Source organism: Cervus elaphus, chromosome X (assembly GCF_910594005.1).
Source record: "Cervus elaphus chromosome X, mCerEla1.1, whole genome shotgun sequence".
Lineage (NCBI taxonomy): Eukaryota > Metazoa > Chordata > Mammalia > Artiodactyla > Cervidae > Cervus > Cervus elaphus.
The window spans coordinates 98,105,058-98,124,556 of record NC_057848.1 but is presented as its reverse complement, the minus strand read 5'-3'; the positions used below and the strand labels follow the sequence as shown (position 1 = coordinate 98,124,556).

Sequence of the window (19,499 nt, the reverse complement as noted above, 5' to 3'; positions counted from 1 at the left end):
TAACCTAGAAGTTTTATTATCAGTGCTGTATGCATGGAGAAGTCTTGAGGCTACTGGAAGAATAAGACTGAAAACTAGAGGCAGGAGGCTTAAGCCCAAAACCTGAGAACACCAGAGAACTCCTGACTCCAGGGATCATTAATTAATAAGGGATCATCCAAAAGCCTCCATACCTATACTGAAATAAACCACCACCCAAGAGTCACCAGAGCAAGACATAACATGCAAATTCTCCAATAACATAGTAACACAGCCCTGAGCGTCAATATGCAGACTGCCAAAAGTCATACCAAACCCATAGACATATCAAAACTCACTACTGGACACTCCATTGCACTCCAGAGAGAAGAAATCCAGATCCAGCCACCAGAACACTGGTGCAAGTTCCCTAAGGAGGAAAACTTGACAAGCCAATTGTCAAACCCCACCCACTGGGAGGAACCTCCACAATAATGAGGAATCACAAATTACCAGAATACAGAAAGGCCACTCCAAACATAGCAATCTAAACAAGATGAAAAGGCAGAGAAATACTCAGCAGGAAAAGGAACATGAAAAATGCCCACCAAGCCAAACAAAAGAGGAGGAGATAGGGAAGTTACCTAAAAAAGAATTTAGAATAATGATAATAAAAATGATCCAAAATCTTGAAAACAAACTGGAGTTAGAGATAAATAACCTTGAGAAAAGGATTGAGAAGATGCAAGAAATGTTTAACAAGGACCTGGAAAAAATAAAAAAAGAATCAATTAATAATGAATAATGCAATAAATGAGATCAAAAACACTATGGAGGGAACCAACAGGAGAATAACTGAGGCAGAAGATAGGATAAGTGAGGTACAAGATAGTATGGTGGAAATAAATGAAGCAGAGAGGAAAAAAGAAAAAAGAATCAAAAGAAGTGAGGACAACCTCAGGACCTCTGGGACAATGTGAATTGCCCCAATATTCAAATCACAGGAGTCCCAGAAGAAGAAGACAAAAAAATAGGCCATGAGAAAATACTCGAGGAGATAACAGTTAAAAACTTCCCTAAAATGTTGAAGGAAATAGTCACACAAGTCCAAGAAAACCAGAGAGTCCCAAACAGGATGAACCCAAGGCGAAACACCCCAAGACACATATTAATCAAATTAACAAAGGTCAAACACAAAGAACAAATAATAAAAGCAGCAAGGGAAAAACAGCAAATAACACAAAAAAGGGATTCCCATAGAGATAACAGCTGATCTTTCAATAGAAACTCTTCCGGCCAGAAGGGAATGGCAGGACATACTTAAAGTAATGAAAGAGAATAACCTAGAGCCCAGATTACTGTACCCAGCAAGGATCTCATTCAGATATGAAGGAGAATTCAAAAGCTTTACAGACAAGCAAAAGCTGAGAGAATTCAGCACCACCAAACCAGCTCTTCAACAAATTCTAAAGGATCTTCTCTAGACAGGAAACACAGAAAGGTTGTATAAACGTGAACCCAAAACAACAAAGTAAATGGAAACGGGACCACACCTATCAATAATTATCTTAAATGTAAATGGGTTGAATGCCCCAACCAAAAGACAAAGATTGGCTGAATGGATACAAAAACAAGACCCCTATATATGCTGTCTACAAGAGACCCACCTCAAAGCAAGAGACACATACAGACTAAAAGTGAAGGGCTGGAAAAAATATTTCACGCAAACGGAGAACAAAATAAAGCAGGAGTCGCAATACTCATATCAGATAAAATAGACTTTCAAATAAAGGCTGTGAAAAGAGACAAAGAAGGACACTACATAATGATCAAAGGATCAATCCAAGAAGATATAACAATTATAAATACATATGCACCCAACATAGGAGCACCACAATATGTAAGGCAAATGCTAAGAAGTATGAAAGGGGAAATTAACAATAACACAACAATAGTGGGAGACTTTAATATCCCACTCACACCCATGAATAGATCAACTACATAGAAAATTAACAAGGAAACACAAACTTAAAATGACAGAATGGACCAGCTAGACATAAATGATATAAATGATATCTACAGGACATTTCACCCCAAAACAATCAATTTCACCTTTTTCTCAAATGCACATGGAACCTTCTCCAGAATAGATGACATCCTGGGCCATAAGTCTACCCTTGTCAAAAAAACAAGAAATCATTCCAGTCATCTTTTCTGACCGCAGTGCAGTAACATTAGATCTCAATTACAGGAAAAAAAAGTATTAAAAATTCCAATATATGCAGGCTAAATAACACACTTCTGAATAACCAACAAATCATAGAAGAAATTAAAAAACAAATCAAGATATGAATAGAAATGAATGAAAATGAAAACACAACAACCCAAAACCTATGGGAAACTTTAACAGCAGTACTAAGGGGAAGGTTCATAGCAATACAGGCTTACATCAAGAAAGAAGAAAAAAGTCAAATAAATAACCTAACTCTACACCTAAAGCAACTAGAGAAGGAAGAAATGAAGAACCCCAGGGTTAGGAGAAGGAAAGAAAGCTTAAAAATTAGGGCAGAAATAAATACAAAAGAAACAAAAAAGAACATAGCAAAAATCAATAAAACCAAAAGCTGGTTCCTTAAAAGGTAAATAAAATAGACAAACTGTTAGCCAGACTCATCAAGAAACAAAGAGAGAAGGATCAAATCAACAAAATTAGAAATGAAAATGGAGAGGTCACAACAGAAAACAGAGAAATACAAAGGATCATAATAGACTACTCCCAGCAGCTATATGCTAAAAAAATGGACAACTTGGAAGAAATAGACAAATTCTTAGAAAAGTATAACTTTCCAAAACTAAACCAGGAAGAAACAGAAAATCTTAACAGATAATCACAAGCACGGAAATCGAAACTCTAATGAGAAATCTTCCAGCAAACAAAAGCCCAGTACCAGATGGCTTCACAGCTGAATTCTACCAAAAATTTAGAGAAGAGCTAACACCTATCTTACTCAAACTCTTCCAGAAAATTGCAGAGGAAGGTAAACTTCCAAACTCATTCTATGAGGCAGCCATCACTCTAATACCAAAACCAGACAAAGATGCCACAAAAAAAGAAAACTACAGGCCAATATCACTGATGAACATAGATGTAAAAATCCTTAACAAAATTCTAGCAAACAGAATCCAACAACGTATTTAAAAGATCATACATCATGACCAAGTGGGCTTTATCCCAGGAATGAAAGGATTCTTTAATATCCACAAATCAATCAATGTAATACACCACATTAGCAAATCGAAAGATAAAAACCATATGATTATCTCAATAGATGCAGGAAAAGCCTGTGACAAAATTCAACATCCATTTATGATAAAAAAAACTCCCCAGAAAGCAGGAATAGAAGGAACATACCTCAACATACTAAAAGCTATATATGACAAGCCCACAGCAAACATTATCCTCAATGGTGAAAAATTGAAAGCATTTCCCCTGAAATCAAGGAAAAGACAAGGGTGCCCACTCTCACCACTACTATTCAACATAGTTTGGGAAGTTATAACCACAGCAATAAGAGCAGAAAAAGAATAAAAGGAATCCAGATAGGAAAAGAAGAAGTGAAACTCTCGCTGTTTGCAGATGACATGATCCTCTACATAGAAAACCCTAAAGACTCTAACAAAATTACTAGAGCTAATCAATGAATATAGTAAATTTGCAGGCTATAAAATCAACACACAGAAATCCCTTTCATTCCTATAAACTAAAAATGAGAAAACAGAAAGAGAAATTAAGGAAACAATACCAGTCACCATTGCAACGAAAAGAATAAAATACTTAGGAATATATCTACCTAATGAAACCAAAGACCTATACATAGAAAACTATAAAACACTGATGAAAGAAATCAAAGAGGACACAAATAGATGGAGAAATATACCATGTTCATGGATTGGAAGAATCAATATTGTGAAAATGACTATACTACCCAAAGCAATCTATAGATTCAAGGCAATGCCTATCAGGCTACCAACAGTATTTTTCACAGAACTAGAACAAATAATTTCACAATTTGTATGGAAATACAAAAAACCTCAAATAGCCAAAGTAATCTTGAGAAAGAAGAATGGAACTGGAGGAATCCACCTGCCTGACTTCAGACTATACTACAAAGCCACAGTCATCAAGACAGTATGGTACTGGCACAGAGAAAGAACTATAGATCCATGGAACAAAATAGAAAGCCCAGAGATTAATCCATGTACCTATGGACACCTTATCTTCGACAAAGGAGGCAAGAATATACAATGGAGAAAAGACAAACTCTTAAACAAGTGGTTCTGGGAAAACTCGTCAACCACTTGTAAAAGAATGAAACTAGAACACTTTCTAACACCATACACAAAAATAAACTCAAAATGGATTAAAGATCTAAATGTAAGACCAGAAACTATAAAACTCCTAGAGGAGAATATAGGCAAAACACTCTCCGACATAAGTCACAGCAAGATCCTCTATGACCCACCTCCCAGAATATTGGAAATAAAAGCAAAAATAAACAAATGGTACCTAATGAAACTTAAAAGCTTTTGCACTACAAAGGAAACTATAAGCAAGGTGAAAAGACAGCCCTCAGATTGGGAGAAAATAATAGCAAATGAAGCAACAGACAAAGGATTAATCTCAAAAATATACAAGCAACTCCTGAAGCTCAATTCCAGAAAAATAAATGACCCAATCAAAAAATGGGCCAAAGAACTAAACAGACATTTCTCCAAAGAAGACATACAGATGGCTAACAAAGACATGAAAACATGCTCAACAACACTCATTATTAGAGAAATGGAAATCAAAACCACAATGAGGTACCATTACACTCCAGTCAGGATGGCTGCTATCCAAAAGTCTACAAGCAATAAATGCTGGAGAGGGTGTGGAGAAAAGGGAACCCTCTTACACTGTTGGTGGGAATGCAAACTAGTACAGCCACTATGGAGAACAGTATGGAGATTTCTTAAAAAACTGGAAACAGAACTGCCATATGACCCAGCAATACCACTTCTGGGCATACACACTGAGGAAACCAGAAATGAAAGGGACATGTGTACCCCAGTGTTCATCGCAGCACTGTTTACAATAGCCAGGACATGGAAGCAACCTAGATGCCCATCAGCAGATGAATGGATAAGAAAGCTGTGGTACATATACACAGTGGAATATTACTCAGCCATTAAAAAGAATACATTTGAATCAGTTCTAATGAGGTGGATGAAACTGGAGCCCATTTTATAGAGTGAAGTAAGCCAGAAAGAAAATACCAATAGAGTATACTAACACATATATATGGAATTTAGAAAGATGGTAAAGGTAACCCTATATGCAGGACAGTAAAAGAGTCACAGATGTATAGAACAGACTTTTGGACTCTGTGGGAGATGGCGAGGGTGGGATGATCTGAGAGAATAGCATTGAAACATGCATATTATCAGTTGTGAAACAGATCGGCAGTCCAGGTTTGATGCATGAGACAAGTGCTCAGGGCTGGGACACCAGGATGACCCAGAAGGATGGGATGGGGAGGGAGGTAGGAGGTGGGTTCAGGATGGGGAACACATGTAAATCCATGGTTGATTCATATCAATGTATGGCAAAAAACACTACAATATTGTAAAGTAATTAGCCTCCAACTAATATAAATAAATGAAAGAAAAAAATAAAAAAGAATATGGTGTTACTGACTTGCCATGTATCAATACTTTGAGGTATTTTCCAAAAAGTGGTGATGATTTTGCACTGATCTACTTGCTTCCTTGCCCTATCCTCCCTGTAATCAAAGATTAAAAATCAAAAGGCTACTGGTTATAGCTATAATACTGTTTGTAGCCAAGAGACAGTCACTGTTCTTCCTTGATGAAATATCAAGCAACATATATGAGAATCAAATCACAGATTTTATCCTAATAAACGTCAACTCCATAAGCCTACTCATCTGGTCTAAAATGGGAACAGAAGTAATAACACTTCTGCATTCATATCATTACAAAGCTATCTTTACATGGTATTTTGGAAATTTACCAAAATAGTAAAAACAATATTCTACATAGGAAATATACCAGGGATTGAGGTTTGACTTCTCTCTATGCTTCATGTAGCTAAATACAATAATCTCTTGGTGTCAGTGACCATTTAAGTATAAGATTTTCAATATTTTGACATTTGGTCAGACTGTGAGTTTGACTTGCATATGCTGAGAGAGTAGTGTACAAGATCAAGATAATTAATAACAAATTAAATGATTGCCCAGCATTTGCATATAATTACAAGATACTCAGAAGTGATAATAACTTCCTTTATGAAAAAAAAATGCTCATTAAGTGAGCCTAAGGATAAGTAGAAAATTACAATTAACTTGTGGTATATGGCTATGGACAGAAAACACATGACTCTAAACAGAAAACAGACTCTTAAAAAAAAGTCAATGGAAAGGAAGACATAAAACTTCCTCTTTGCAGAAAACATAGCTGTCTATGCAAAAATCCCAAGGAATCTACACAAAAATTCCTAGAATAAGCAAGTTAATTAAGATTTAAGGATACAAGATGAATGCATAAAAACCAACTATATTTCTAGAAACTAATAAGGAACATGTGAAAACCAAAATGAAAAAGGCAATACTACTTACAATAGTACTTGCTCCACACATGCTACACAACTGTGTACTTAGGTACACAATTAAAAAAAGATGTACAGGACTGGTATGTTGAAAATTACACAATCCTATAGAGAGAAATCAAGATGACCTCCCTTAATGGAGAGGCATAACTTGTCAACAGATTGGGAAACACAAAATAAAAAGATGTCAATTCACCCCAAGTTGATCAGTAACTTTAATGCAATTCCTATCAAATCCAGCAACATTTTCTAGACATGGTTAAGCTTATTAAAACATTTATATGGAAAGGCATAAACTGCAGAACAGCTAAAATAATCTTGATAAAAAAAAAACAAGGTTGGGGAAATCATTCTAACAGATATTAAGTCCAACTTACAGCTGCAGTAATCAAGACAGTGTGATACTGGTATGGGCAAAGACAGAAATCAATGGAAAAGAAAACAGAATCCAGAAAGAGACCCATCCAAGTATAGCCAACTGATTTTTGACAAAGTTGCAAAAGTAACTCAATGAAGGAGAAATAGCCTTTTCAACAAATAGTACTGAAGGAACTGGATATCAATAAAGGAAAACAAACATGGATCTAAACCTCACACCATAAACAAAAATTTAAAGTGGATCGTGTACTTAACATATAAAACATAAATCTATGAAACTTTTTTTTTAAACAGAAAAAAATCTCCTGGCTCTATACCTAAGCCAAGAGTCAAAAGAGTTAAAACATTTGTTCTACAAAATACCATGTGTAAAAAGGATGAAAGACAAGCTAAAGACTAGGGGGAAATATCTGCAAACTAAAGAACTCTTAAATTTCCACAGGAAAAAAAAAATCCACCCAATTAAAAAATGAGCAGAAGATAGAGCAGATATCTCACCAAAAAATATATATATGGATGGCAAACAAGCACATGAAAAGATACTGAAAATCAAGCACCAGGGAAATGCAAAATAAAACTGCAATGAGATATCACTACTACACACCTATAAACATTGGCTACACTGAAGAAGTTATACCACCAGATGATGGTGAAGATATGGAAAAACAGTCACTCACACATGCCTAGGGGGAATGTAAAATGGTACAGCTTCTCAAATTGCCAATATATGTAGGATTATAGAAAAAGCAAAAAAATTACAGAAAAACAACTACTTCTGCTTCATTGACTATGCTAAAGCCTTTGACTATATGGATCACAACAAACTATGGAAAATACCAGACCACCTTACCTGTTTCTTGAGAAACCTGTATGCAGGTCAAGAAGCAACAGTTAGAACCGGACTTGAAAAAAATGACTGATTCAAAATTGGGAAAGGAGTTCTACAAGGCTGTGTATTGTCACTGGTTTATTTAACTTCTATGCAGAGTACATCATGCAAAATGCCAGACTTGATGAATCACAAGCTGGAATCAAGACTGTTAGGAGATATATCAACCACCTCAAATATGCAGATAATATCACCGTTATGGCAGATAGTGAAAAGGAACTAAAGAGCCTCTTGATGAAGGTGAAAGAGGAGAGTGAAAAAGTTGGCTTAAAACTCAACATTCAAAATACTAAGATCATGGCATCGCACAACCAATGCTTCACAAGTTGAATGAATTGGGCCACAAAATTTTGCCTCATCTGCCATATTCACCTGACCTCTCGCCAACCAACTACCACTTCTTCAAACATCTTGACAACTTTTTGCAGGGAAAACGCTTCCAAAACCAGCAGAAGGTAGAAAATGCTTTCCAAGAGTTTGTCAAATCCTGAAGCATAGATTTTTATGCTATAGGAATAAACAAACTTATTTCTCGTTGGTAAAAATGTGTTGAAAGGTAATTGTTCCTATTTTGATTAATAAAGATATGTGCTGCTACTGCTGCTAAGTCACTTCAGTCGTGTCTAACTCTGTGTGACCTCACAGACGGCAGCCCACCAGGCTCCCTTGTCCCTGGGATTACTTCAGGCAAGAATACTGGAGTGGGTTGCCATTGCCTTCTCCAGTGCATGCATGCATGCTAAATCACTTCAGTCGTGTCCAACTCTGTGCAACCCTATGGACAGCAGCCCTCTAGGCTCCTCTGTCCACAGGATTCTCCAGGCGAGAATACTGGAGTGGGTTGCCATTTCCTTCTCCAAATAAAGATATGTGTTTAATACTAGTTACAATGATTTAAAATTCACTGTCTGAAACTACAACTACTTTTTCACAAACTAATCACTTTGGGAAGTTCCAAAAGTGAAACTGAAGAGACCAGGAATCAAAAACAAGATGATTTCCTCTACATTCAAAATGTATCATATCAGTCATTAGAAATCATAAACACTAATTGTCATGAAGAGTAGAGAAATCAGAGACCTTGAAACAGCAAAAGTACCTCTCAAAGGGCCTGAGTATGATGGTCACTATATTCTAGTCAAGTAGTATTCATAGACACACAATAAAATTACCAAATATTTATTCCTGCTTTTGCTAAAGCATATGACTTTATAGCTGAGATCATCTTTTGTTCTAAATCAGTCTACACTGGCTCTGAAGAGTATCAGAGTTATACTTTTCTTACTGAATGCCATTTAGCATATGCAAATTATAATCTGTACCTGACATTTCAAAGACTGTCCTTTTACATAAAATCATAGAAAATTAACTGTGTATTAATGGCAGAAAATGCTAGTTACCTGACAGATATGAATATACGTTAAGAAATCAATGACAAGTACCCCAACTTTTCAAGGGCTCAGGTCATACTTACCACTGTGCCACAACAAGGCTATGTATAATGACAGTACACATCCTAAAAAATCTCTAGTATCTTGGATTTTAAGTTTTAATTGCTATTATAGAGCTTGACATTGATGTTGTAAATCCCTTGACTTTCTAACTACTTTAAAAATTGTTACTACTTCAAAAATTGCACTGAACTACGTGATGGTTAACTTTCAGCCCATTAACCATGTAATCTGAAAAAAAAATTCTAATTATTTTAAAACAATGAATTCTTTCACTTAGAATGAGACACTGAGAGCATTACTTCCCCCATTCTCTCATGATTTACAAAAATATGCCCCAAAATGTCACCACCACTGAATTTGATTTTTTTAATTCAAAATTATAATTTTGCATTTTGCTATACTGAATATTATCTAAGAAGAGTTAGAAGAACATCGAACTAGGATTAAAAAACCCTGGGTTTTAATCTAAAACTCCACTGCTACTTAGGGCTTCCCTGGTGGCTCAGTGGTAAAGAATCTACCTGCCAATGCAGGAGACGTGGGTTCAATCCCTGAGTCGGGAAGATGCCCTAGAGAAGGAAATGGCAACCCACTCCAGTACTATTGCCTGGGAAATCTCAGGGACAAAGGAGCCTCATTGGGCTAGAGTCTGTGGGCTCACAAAACAGTCAGACACGACTGAGTACGTATGCACGCCACCACTAACTAGCTTAGATATGGATCTGACATTTATCAAGCCAGATGACCTTCAGCAAATTAAACCCTTTGAGCTTCACTGAGGACTCTAAAAAATCTAACTATTTGCTCTATACTAGCATAGGACTGTTGTAAGGATCAAACAAGAAAATGTATTTAAAGAGCTTGGTAAATTACAAATTATTAATGTAAGATTATCTTAACAAAGAAAACTTAAAGTTACATTTTAGTGTTTTCTTCCAGTTTTACTGCAATATAACTGACATACATCACTGTGTAAGTTTAAGGTGCACAGCATGATTAATGTACTACATACATCATGAAGTGACTATCACAATAAGTTTAGTGAACATTCATCATCTCATACAGATACAAAATTAAAAATAAATAGAAAAAAAAATTGTTCTTGTGTTGAGAATTCTTGGGATTTACTCTCTCAACAACTTTCATATATAATACAAAGCAGTGTTTATTATACTAACCATGTTGCAAATTATGTCTCTAGTAGTTGTAACTGAAAGTTTGTACCTTTTGATTGTCTTCATGCAATCCTCCCTGTATCCTGCTGCCACCCCTTACTACAATGTCACTGGTAACCACAAATACGATTTCTTTTTCTCTTTTCTATGAGTTTGCTTGTTTTTGAAGTTTAGTTACAATGATACTGATGAACCTAGAGGATATTATGCTAAATGAATTAAGTCAGACAGAGAAAGATAAATACTATATACCACTTACATGTGAAATCTAAAAAAAAAAAAATACAAATGAACAAACCTAACAAAACTGAAAGTTATATGTTTTAGAAGGCAAGTCAGCATATCAAGGAGACTTGTAGCAACCAATGCCATGTAAATTCTTACTGTTGGCTTCTTCTGAAAAGATGTGAATATGAAGTCATTAATGTTGTTTATTGTAAATAAATACTTATCATACCTTGCATAACAAAACACTTCCACATGTTGAATGGTTTTGTCTGTCCTGCTAAGAGCAATAGCTTCTTCATTTTCAAGGATCTTCTCTTGCCATGCTGGACATTCATTCACAACATCACTGTTTTCCTAAACAAAATACAGAGAAGAAATTCTAATTAAAATGGGTAATCTGAACTTCTACTTTTCTGAGAAAATTTATATCTGTCTAAATTCATGCTTTTCCCTCCAATCCATCAAAACTCAAAGGATATCACTTCAGAGTCATTGAAGCAACTCCAGCATAGTGTGCAACTTTAAAGGAAGGGAAGGAAAATAATGTATAAAAATCTATCCTATCAAAAGCTAATTCTGGTTTACCAATTTCTATCAGGATATGTGACGTTTTGATGCAGCCATTTGGATGTGGCTGTTGTGACACTGCTTAAGAACTAGGACAACAAACCCTTCATCTGCTAAGACTTAACCATATCTGATGCACACTGTGCGGGCTAAGTCACTTCAGTTGTGTCTGATTATTTGTGACACTAAGAACCATAGCCCTCCAGGCTACTCTGTCCATGGAATTCTCCAGGCAAGAATACTAGAGTGGGTTGCCATGCCCTCCTCCAGGGGATCTTCCCAACTCAGGGATCAAACTCATGTCTTTTATGTCTCCTGCATAGAAAGGCAGGTTCTTTATCACTAGTACTAACTGTGAAGACTGGTGCACATATTACTTGTTACTAAAAAAGCTTTAAAATTTTGTTGTCAAAACAGCAGGCCCCAAATTACTTCATTCTACTTAATTTCAGATTTTTAAAGGTTAGTCAGTAGCTGTGTCAATTCTTGATTATACGTAAAAGTATTTTTGAAAAGTACTCAGCCCAGCACAACTAAAGACTTTATAATAATGAACCTAAAATTTTATATTTAGAAATACACTAAAAATAAGAACACATAATAAAGTATATAAACTCTTACTAGGGCTTCCCTGGTGGCTCAGATGGTAAAGAATCGACTGCAGTGCGGAAGACCTGGGTTCAATACTTGGGTTGGGAAGATCTTCTGGAGAAGGAAATGGCAACCCTCTCCAGTATTCTTGCCTGGGAAATCCCATGGACAGAGGAGCCTGGCAGACTACAGTCCATGGGGTCACAAAGAGTTGGACACAACTGAGAAGCTAACACACTTTCAAATTCTTACTAAGGATTGAAAGTGGCCTTTTAAATTTTTCCATAATTTCCAATTATATTCTATGGAGAAAATCACATGATACAATATTCAAATACAGGGGATTTCTGAAGCTGTCAAGACATACTTTTCCAAATCTCAAGGGTCAATTTTTAATCTGTTCAAAATTTTATTCTACTTGATACACATCTCTCAGAGAAAAAACAATATTTAATGTATTATATATACTCAATAAACTAGTAGTGAGATATAACTATAATAGTCTTTGTTTTAAGTAAATTCACCTCAGAAAATTTCAAAACTTACAGATCACAAAGTAGGCAATAATTATTTTTAAAAGGCTCCACTGTCTTGAATTTAACATTTTAAACCAACAAAAAGTAGCAACAGAAAGTTCTTATTATCAAGTGTAATTATTAGATAATCATTAAACATCCCAACACAAATAGACAGGGGGTGAAGTATAGGAGCTATGAACAGGGTTACCAACCTGAAAAAAAGAAGTATGTGAAGGGAAAAAGGATAAGATAACAAAGTCAAGATGCTGGAGTAGTAAAAGAAGCATTAAAATAAATGTCTACAAAAATACCTTGTTTTAATAAATCTAATCCATTACCAAAATTTATTTTTTATTTATTTATTTATTTTTATTTATTTATTTTTTTTTTTTTTCAAAATTTATTTTTTAAAAAATCCCTTCACTCACCCAAAATTTTCCATTCAGACATTTAAGATATTTATATTTAGGTTGCTGTTGTTCTGAGAATCTAGGCTAAATTTTCTCATAGAAGGACTGAATATGCTTCAATATAAGGTGACCCTCGCACACACTTGCCAAGGATTACATTCAAAAAATGGTTCCTGATCAACATAAAATATTTGAGGCATATTGATAAAAAATAGCTAAATGAATCTATTTATATCATTTACTTTCTTGATTTATACATAGCTGAATTATTACATGAAATGTCACTTCACAAATATTGCTTGTTTTTCCACAGTCTAATTGCATACTGAATTGCATTCAAACTGAACCTTCAGTACATCTTCAATGTCAATTTCTTTATCATCACTACAGGTACTTTTTGAGTCACTTATTAAATCAATCAAGGAAACTAAAATGTTTAGTTTGGTACTTGGTACATGGAAAGTAACTGAATACAATGTTCTAGAATCTACCATCCTTCTTCCCCAAAAGTCTAAACCCTTTTGAGATACAGCAGTTTCTTAGTCTATGTATGATGCTCTCAGAAGGAATTCCATGTCAAGCTACATGTACCATTTATAGAAAATTAAGACAGTTTTTAATGTCTCATAAAAATTGGTAAACTCCAAGACATAACCAACTCTGCATGTAAAATGTATGCTGTAAATGATATTATAAAAATTACTTTAGAATAATGTCTAACATTGGAGTGGTGAAATTCTATTCTGGGGGGTGGGGAATTACTAAATATATATGAAATTTCTTGTTGTTTTTTGTTTTTAATGATTCTGTCAGGTGACTTCTATATAAGCAAAACCAACAATGACAGATCATTTCAAATTAATGTATCTCCCCAAAATATTTAGTTTTTCTCCCAAAACATACTAACTGAAAGAACTAGTAATATGTGAGATTTTCTAAGGATAGAAATATTTTTTTGAAAGAATATTTTGGAGAAAAAAAACTTGCCTGATATTTGGGTATACAGAGTAATTAGAACATGGTATCAAACATATATGATTTATTCTTCAGTCAACATATTTATTTATGCTTAAAAAGGGATGCTACTATATTTTAGTAGCATTGGGATAATATTAGCTAAAAAGGTGACTACAGAATTTTTGTTAAATAAGTAAATAAAAATTATCAACCCTATAATACAGATGAACCTTCATGTCTTCTTCAACATGGAGTAATTATATGACAGAAAATACAATCTAGTAAATTAAAAAAGAAGATAAGGGAGAACAAGATGGCGGAGGAGTAGGTGGACATGCAGTACATCTCTCTCCATGGATACTTCATGAATACACCTTCAGACACGGAAGTGCATTCAGAACACCAGCTGAGAGTAGACAGGAGTACCTGACCAGCAGAAAAGAATATATAGAACCACGCAAAACTCAGCAGGAGAAAGGAACTAGGGGAAAAAACAGGAGTGTTAGTAGGACTGAACCTCCCCTCTGTGGGTGGGGGAACTGAAGCAGGGGTCCGATTCCCACATTGGGGCAATTGTCTGAGTCAGAGGAGAAACATTTAAGGCTGAGAGTGAAACAACTGATCTGTGGCAGCCTAAATGGAATGAGAATCAGACAGTCCCTGCCACAGCCATACATACCCCAGACAGGGATGCAGATCACCTAGAAGGTGCAGCCACTGGGAGCTGTAGTTTAGGAATTGTGGAGCAACCCCAGGTCTAGCGCTGCTGTTGACTGTGGAAAAACAGATTGAGGGGATGTAAGGGAGGAGATTGTGATGGGAAATGCTTGTGGAGGAAAGCCAGGCAGCCATGGAAGCAAGGCAATATTGCTGAGTCACACGTAGGGGGTGGAGCCATCACCAAAGCCTCTCTCTCTCCATGCCAGGATCCAGCAGCTGAACAATACAGAGGCTGACCCATCAAATGCCTAACACACTGAACTACAGAGTAGGACCCCACCCAGGGTGCTCCTTTAAGTGCCTGACAGGCTGATCTAGAAAGTAGGACCCCAGCCAGGGGGGCCCCCTCTATGTGCTTGACACACCAATCAACAGAGAAGGACCCCAGGAAAGGGAGCCCTGTAAGTGCCTTAACGGTCAGAGATATGGAGAAAGACTGGCCAAAGAGGCCTTCTGATTGCCAGCTACAAGAGGCTCGGAAAAAGACTCTGATAGGGCCATAACTCCTGTGGTGGAGGCAGTCCGTGTCCCTGAATACTTGGTACTGCCAGGGTCTCCACAAGCCAATCAGCTGTGCCACTTTCACACATAACTCGCACTGGGGCAGAGTTGTCACAGGCAAAAAAAAAAAAAAAAAAACTCTTGCGTCTATGCACACAGGGTCACTTTGGTCACGTCTAACTCTTTGCGATCCTGTGGACTGTGGCCTGCCAGGCTTCTCTGTCAGAGAGGGGGTTCTCCAGGCAAGAATACTGGGGCGTATTGGGCAATACTGGTTGCCACACCCTTCTAGAGCACTATATTTCCTGCTGCCCTAGCTGCCAACTCCCCTGAGTACCTAGTGCTGCCAGTATCTGTGACCCAAGCAGTTGCACCACCTCCACACCTGGTCCTCACTGGGGCAGACCCAAGTCCTCCAAGGCAGCCTCGGGAGCAAACCCCAGTGGACGACACACATGCAGAGGTGGAAGTAAAACCAGTTGAAACCCAGGGGCAGTGTGGCTAAGGTAGAAGAGGCAAAACCTTCCCACCGGCTGTACAAGCTGCAGATTAACTCTACATGATCAACTAGGCAGACTCTGTGTCCAGGAATATATAAAAGGACATTGAGAGCTTCCACAAAAGAAAACACACTAGTTCTGATACTATGGACACTGGCGGCAAGAACACATAGAAGTAGGACCAGATTAGAATCTGAACTGCCCCCACAACAGGTTCAGAGGTCAGCACAGTGTTGGAGGGCATCCTAGGGAGGTGAGGTGGACTTTTTCCAGAGAGGGAAAGGACTCTGACAGCAGTGACTCAATAAAAAACTTATTATTCTTATGTTTTGACTTGTTCTGTAGAATCTTACTGATTTTTATGTTTTACTTTTTTATTTTTGGTTTCTTTTTTCCCCCCTCTGTTGTAGTTGGTTTTACTGGCACTATGAAATCTAAGTAAGTTTCTGAGCTTTTTTATTTCTCAGTCACACTTTTATTGTTATCTTACACCTCTGCCTCTATGTTGGGCTTTTGCAGTTCTGTGGAATTTTCCTTGTTTTTTTCTTTCGTCTTCCTTTTTTTTCTCTCCTTTTTAAGTTTTAATTTTTAATTTCTTAAAACCTATTATTATTTTTTCTACATTTATTCCTTTGTTTACTTTTCCTACTGTTCTTTTCCCCTTGCAGTTAATCTTTAATGTATATAAATCTTTATCTTCCTCTATTTAACTTTGCATATCTATTCTTTCTTTTGTTCCTTTCCTCTCAACATATTTGTTAGTTATGTTTACATTGCTTTATTCCCCACTTGGCACCTTGCTTTAATTTTGTTTTCCAATTTGTGCTTTAGTTAGTTTTGTTCTTAACTGGAAGATATAATTTTTGGTTTCCTTTGTTCGCCATGTCAATCTATTATACTTTATTTTTGTTGGACTGTTTTGATTATGCTTATGTGTGTATATGTATATGTGTTTATTCAGTCACACTTTTTATTGTTGTTATAAATCTCTACCTGTTGGGCTTTTGTGGTTCTGTGGGATGGAGAGGGAGATGGGAGGAAGGTTCAAAAGGGAGAGGATATATGTATACCTATGACTAATTCATGTTGAGGTTTGACAGAAAACAACAAAATTCTGTAAATCAATTATCCTTCAATTAAAAAATAAATTAACTAAAAAAAAAAGTAAGATAAGAATTTTACCTGGTGTTCCTTTAGCCAGGACAACAGACCTGAAAAGCTAAAACTGGCCCAGTTTCCTCCATAGTAGCTTCTTCTGTAACAATAAAAAAAAAAAAAAAAAAGAGTAAATGAAAGGGTATAAAAAAATCTAATCACAGATCTTCATCCCGTTTCATTTTTAACATTGCTACCTCAGAGTTCAAAAGCACACATAATTGCAATGTGGAGAATCAGAGGAGGTAACAGAACAAAATAAATGGAAGTGGGACTTTCAGGCCTCAAAGGTAACTTTTCATTATATAAGGAGTTAAAAAATCTCTTTGGCTTCCTTGGAACTTTCTGCACTGATCAAGTGTCTCTGAGCAGGTGATAATGAACAAATTTTACTTCTGAGTTAATAAAAATGGCTGGGAAGAAAATCTTGGTAGATCTCAAAGAAGGCCACTGGAAAAAACTGCTAAGTTTTCCACAAGCAGTAAATATCCACTGCCAGCACCACCAGAGAACTCATCTCACATGCATAAATACATAAATAAATTTATTTATACATACACATATTACTGGCTACTCTAGTGGAAGGCCCTGTGCCATTCTAAGCCTTCAGGGCCAAAAATAAAAGTAAATCCTGAGACACAGTTATTCACAAGACTTCTGTAATAAGTATAAGAAGAACAATATTTCTACTGATAACTGAACTATTCTTCACTCCACAGCACTGTGAAAATCACTCCATTTTATAAAACCCAGAGATCTTCTAGGATCTGATAAACCCTGTAGACACTGGACTCCTACTTAACTTCTGATAGTAACAGACTTCCTCTAGAGAAGGAAATGGCAATCCATTCCAGTATTCTTGCCTGGAGAATCCCTGGCAGACTACAGTCTATGGGGTCGCAGAGAGTCAGACACGACTAAGTGACTAACACACACACACACACATACACACACACACACACACACACAGTAGCAGACTTCTGGCAACCAGAACTCTCAGCACTATATACTGGGCTTCCATATCCTTACAAAATTCATCATGTTACATTGATTCTTTGTATGATGAGCCCCCAAGTACACTAAAATCCACCTATAATATTCACTCTGGTTCTGAGACATTGTTGGTTTTGTTTTCATTTTTGCTTCTCCGGATCTTGCTCTAAGGAAATAAGAATTTATAAAAGGCCTTTTTAAAACAAAAACTAAAACCTCTAATAGGATATCTAAAATTATTCATCCATAATACTACTGAATAGCCTCTCAAAATACCGGTATAGGTTTCTCTTCAATCAACTCTTGATTGGTCTTAAGAACAATCAGTTTTACCCTCAAATTTTTTACCAAAAATCAATGCTTGCTCTAACAGAGAGAATGATTAAAAAAAAACAACTGTGAAAGTAGGCCTATTAATAACAGATCACTACTTATAATCTGATAGTTCTCTTGGGGATAATGCAAATTCATACACTGTCCATATCCTGAGAAAGCTTCAAAATTTAGATAGAATTTCAGCTATACTCTCAATTCTAGAAGTTGGAATCAAGAAAGCCTAGAAGCAGTGATACCTTGGATCAGAGACAACAGGAGAAGAAAAAGGTGGGCAATAGCCAGTATAGAAGAGAAGGAGGGCAAGAGAAGGATGTTAGATTTTCCAAAGCAACTTTATACTCTCTTCTCCCTTGCCTGATAATAATACACTTCTGTCATCCCTTCCTATCATCTAAACATCAATATAATACTCAACAAAATTATAAAATGCCCTAAGTATTAAAACAAACAAACAAACAAAAAAAAACCCTGAAGCAGTGATAAAAAAGCCCTACTATCTTTATATATTTTGCTGAGATATTTAGATTTCTTTTCATTGTTATTCTTCAGTTGCTAAGTCGTGCCCAACTCTTTGTGACCCCATGGACTACAGCACACCAGGCTTCCCTATGCTTCACTATCTCCCAGAGTTTGCTCAAACTCATGCCCACTGAGTCGGTAGTGCCATCTAACCATCTCACCCTCTGTCACCTCCTTTTCCTCCTGCCTTCAATCTTTTCAAGCATAGGGGTCATTTCCAGTGAGTTGGCTCTCTGTATCAGGTGGCCAAAGTATTGGAGCTTCAGCTTCAGCATCAGTCCTTCCAATTATATTTATGGCTGATTTCATTTAGGATGGACTGGTTGGATCTCCTTGCAATCCAAAGGACTGTCAAGAGTCTTCTCTAACACCACAATTCAAATGCACCAATTCTTCGGCGCTCAGCTTTCTTTATGGTCCAACTCTCACATCCATACCTGATACTGAAAAAACCAGAGCTCTGACTAACAGAACCTGTAGGCAAAGTAATGTCTCTGCTTTTTAATATGCTGTCTAGGTTGGTCATAGCTTTTCTTCCAAGGAGCAAATATCTTTTAATTTCATGGCTGCAGATATTCCCATCTCTTTAAGAATTTTCCATAGGTTGTTGTGACATTGCAGTCAGAGGTTTTAGTGTAGTCAATGAAGCAGAAGTAGACGTTTTTCAGGAATTCCCCTGCTTTTTCTATGATCCGATGGATATTGGCAATTTGATCTTGGTTTCTCTGCTTTTTCTTAATCCACCCTGCACATATGGAAGTTCTCAGTTCACGTATTGCTGAAGCCTAGCTTGAAGGATTTTAAGCATTATCTTGCTGGTATGTGAAATGAGTGGAATTATATGGTAGTTTGAACATTTTTTGGCATTGCCTTTCTTTGGGATTGGAATGAAAACTGACCTTTTCCAGTCCTGTGACCACTGAGTTTTCCAAATTTGCTATAATATTGAGTGCAGTGCTTTAACAGCATCATCTTTCATC

General features: G+C 36.5%; 1 protein-coding gene across 2 annotated transcripts in view; it reads right to left on the bottom strand.

The window, feature by feature from the left end:
* Window positions 1-19,499, bottom strand: part of CHM (CHM Rab escort protein) — a 240,676-nt gene that overhangs the window by 142,878 nt on the left and 78,299 nt on the right. For both annotated transcript variants that reach the window (XM_043895520.1, XM_043895521.1), the window contains exons 3-4: window positions 16,699-16,771; window positions 10,982-11,106 (exon numbers count right to left, since the gene is read on the bottom strand). In XM_043895520.1, coding sequence (XP_043751455.1) covers window positions 10,982-11,106; window positions 16,699-16,771 — 198 coding nt within the window. The remainder of the gene's footprint in view (window positions 1-10,981; window positions 11,107-16,698; window positions 16,772-19,499) is intronic.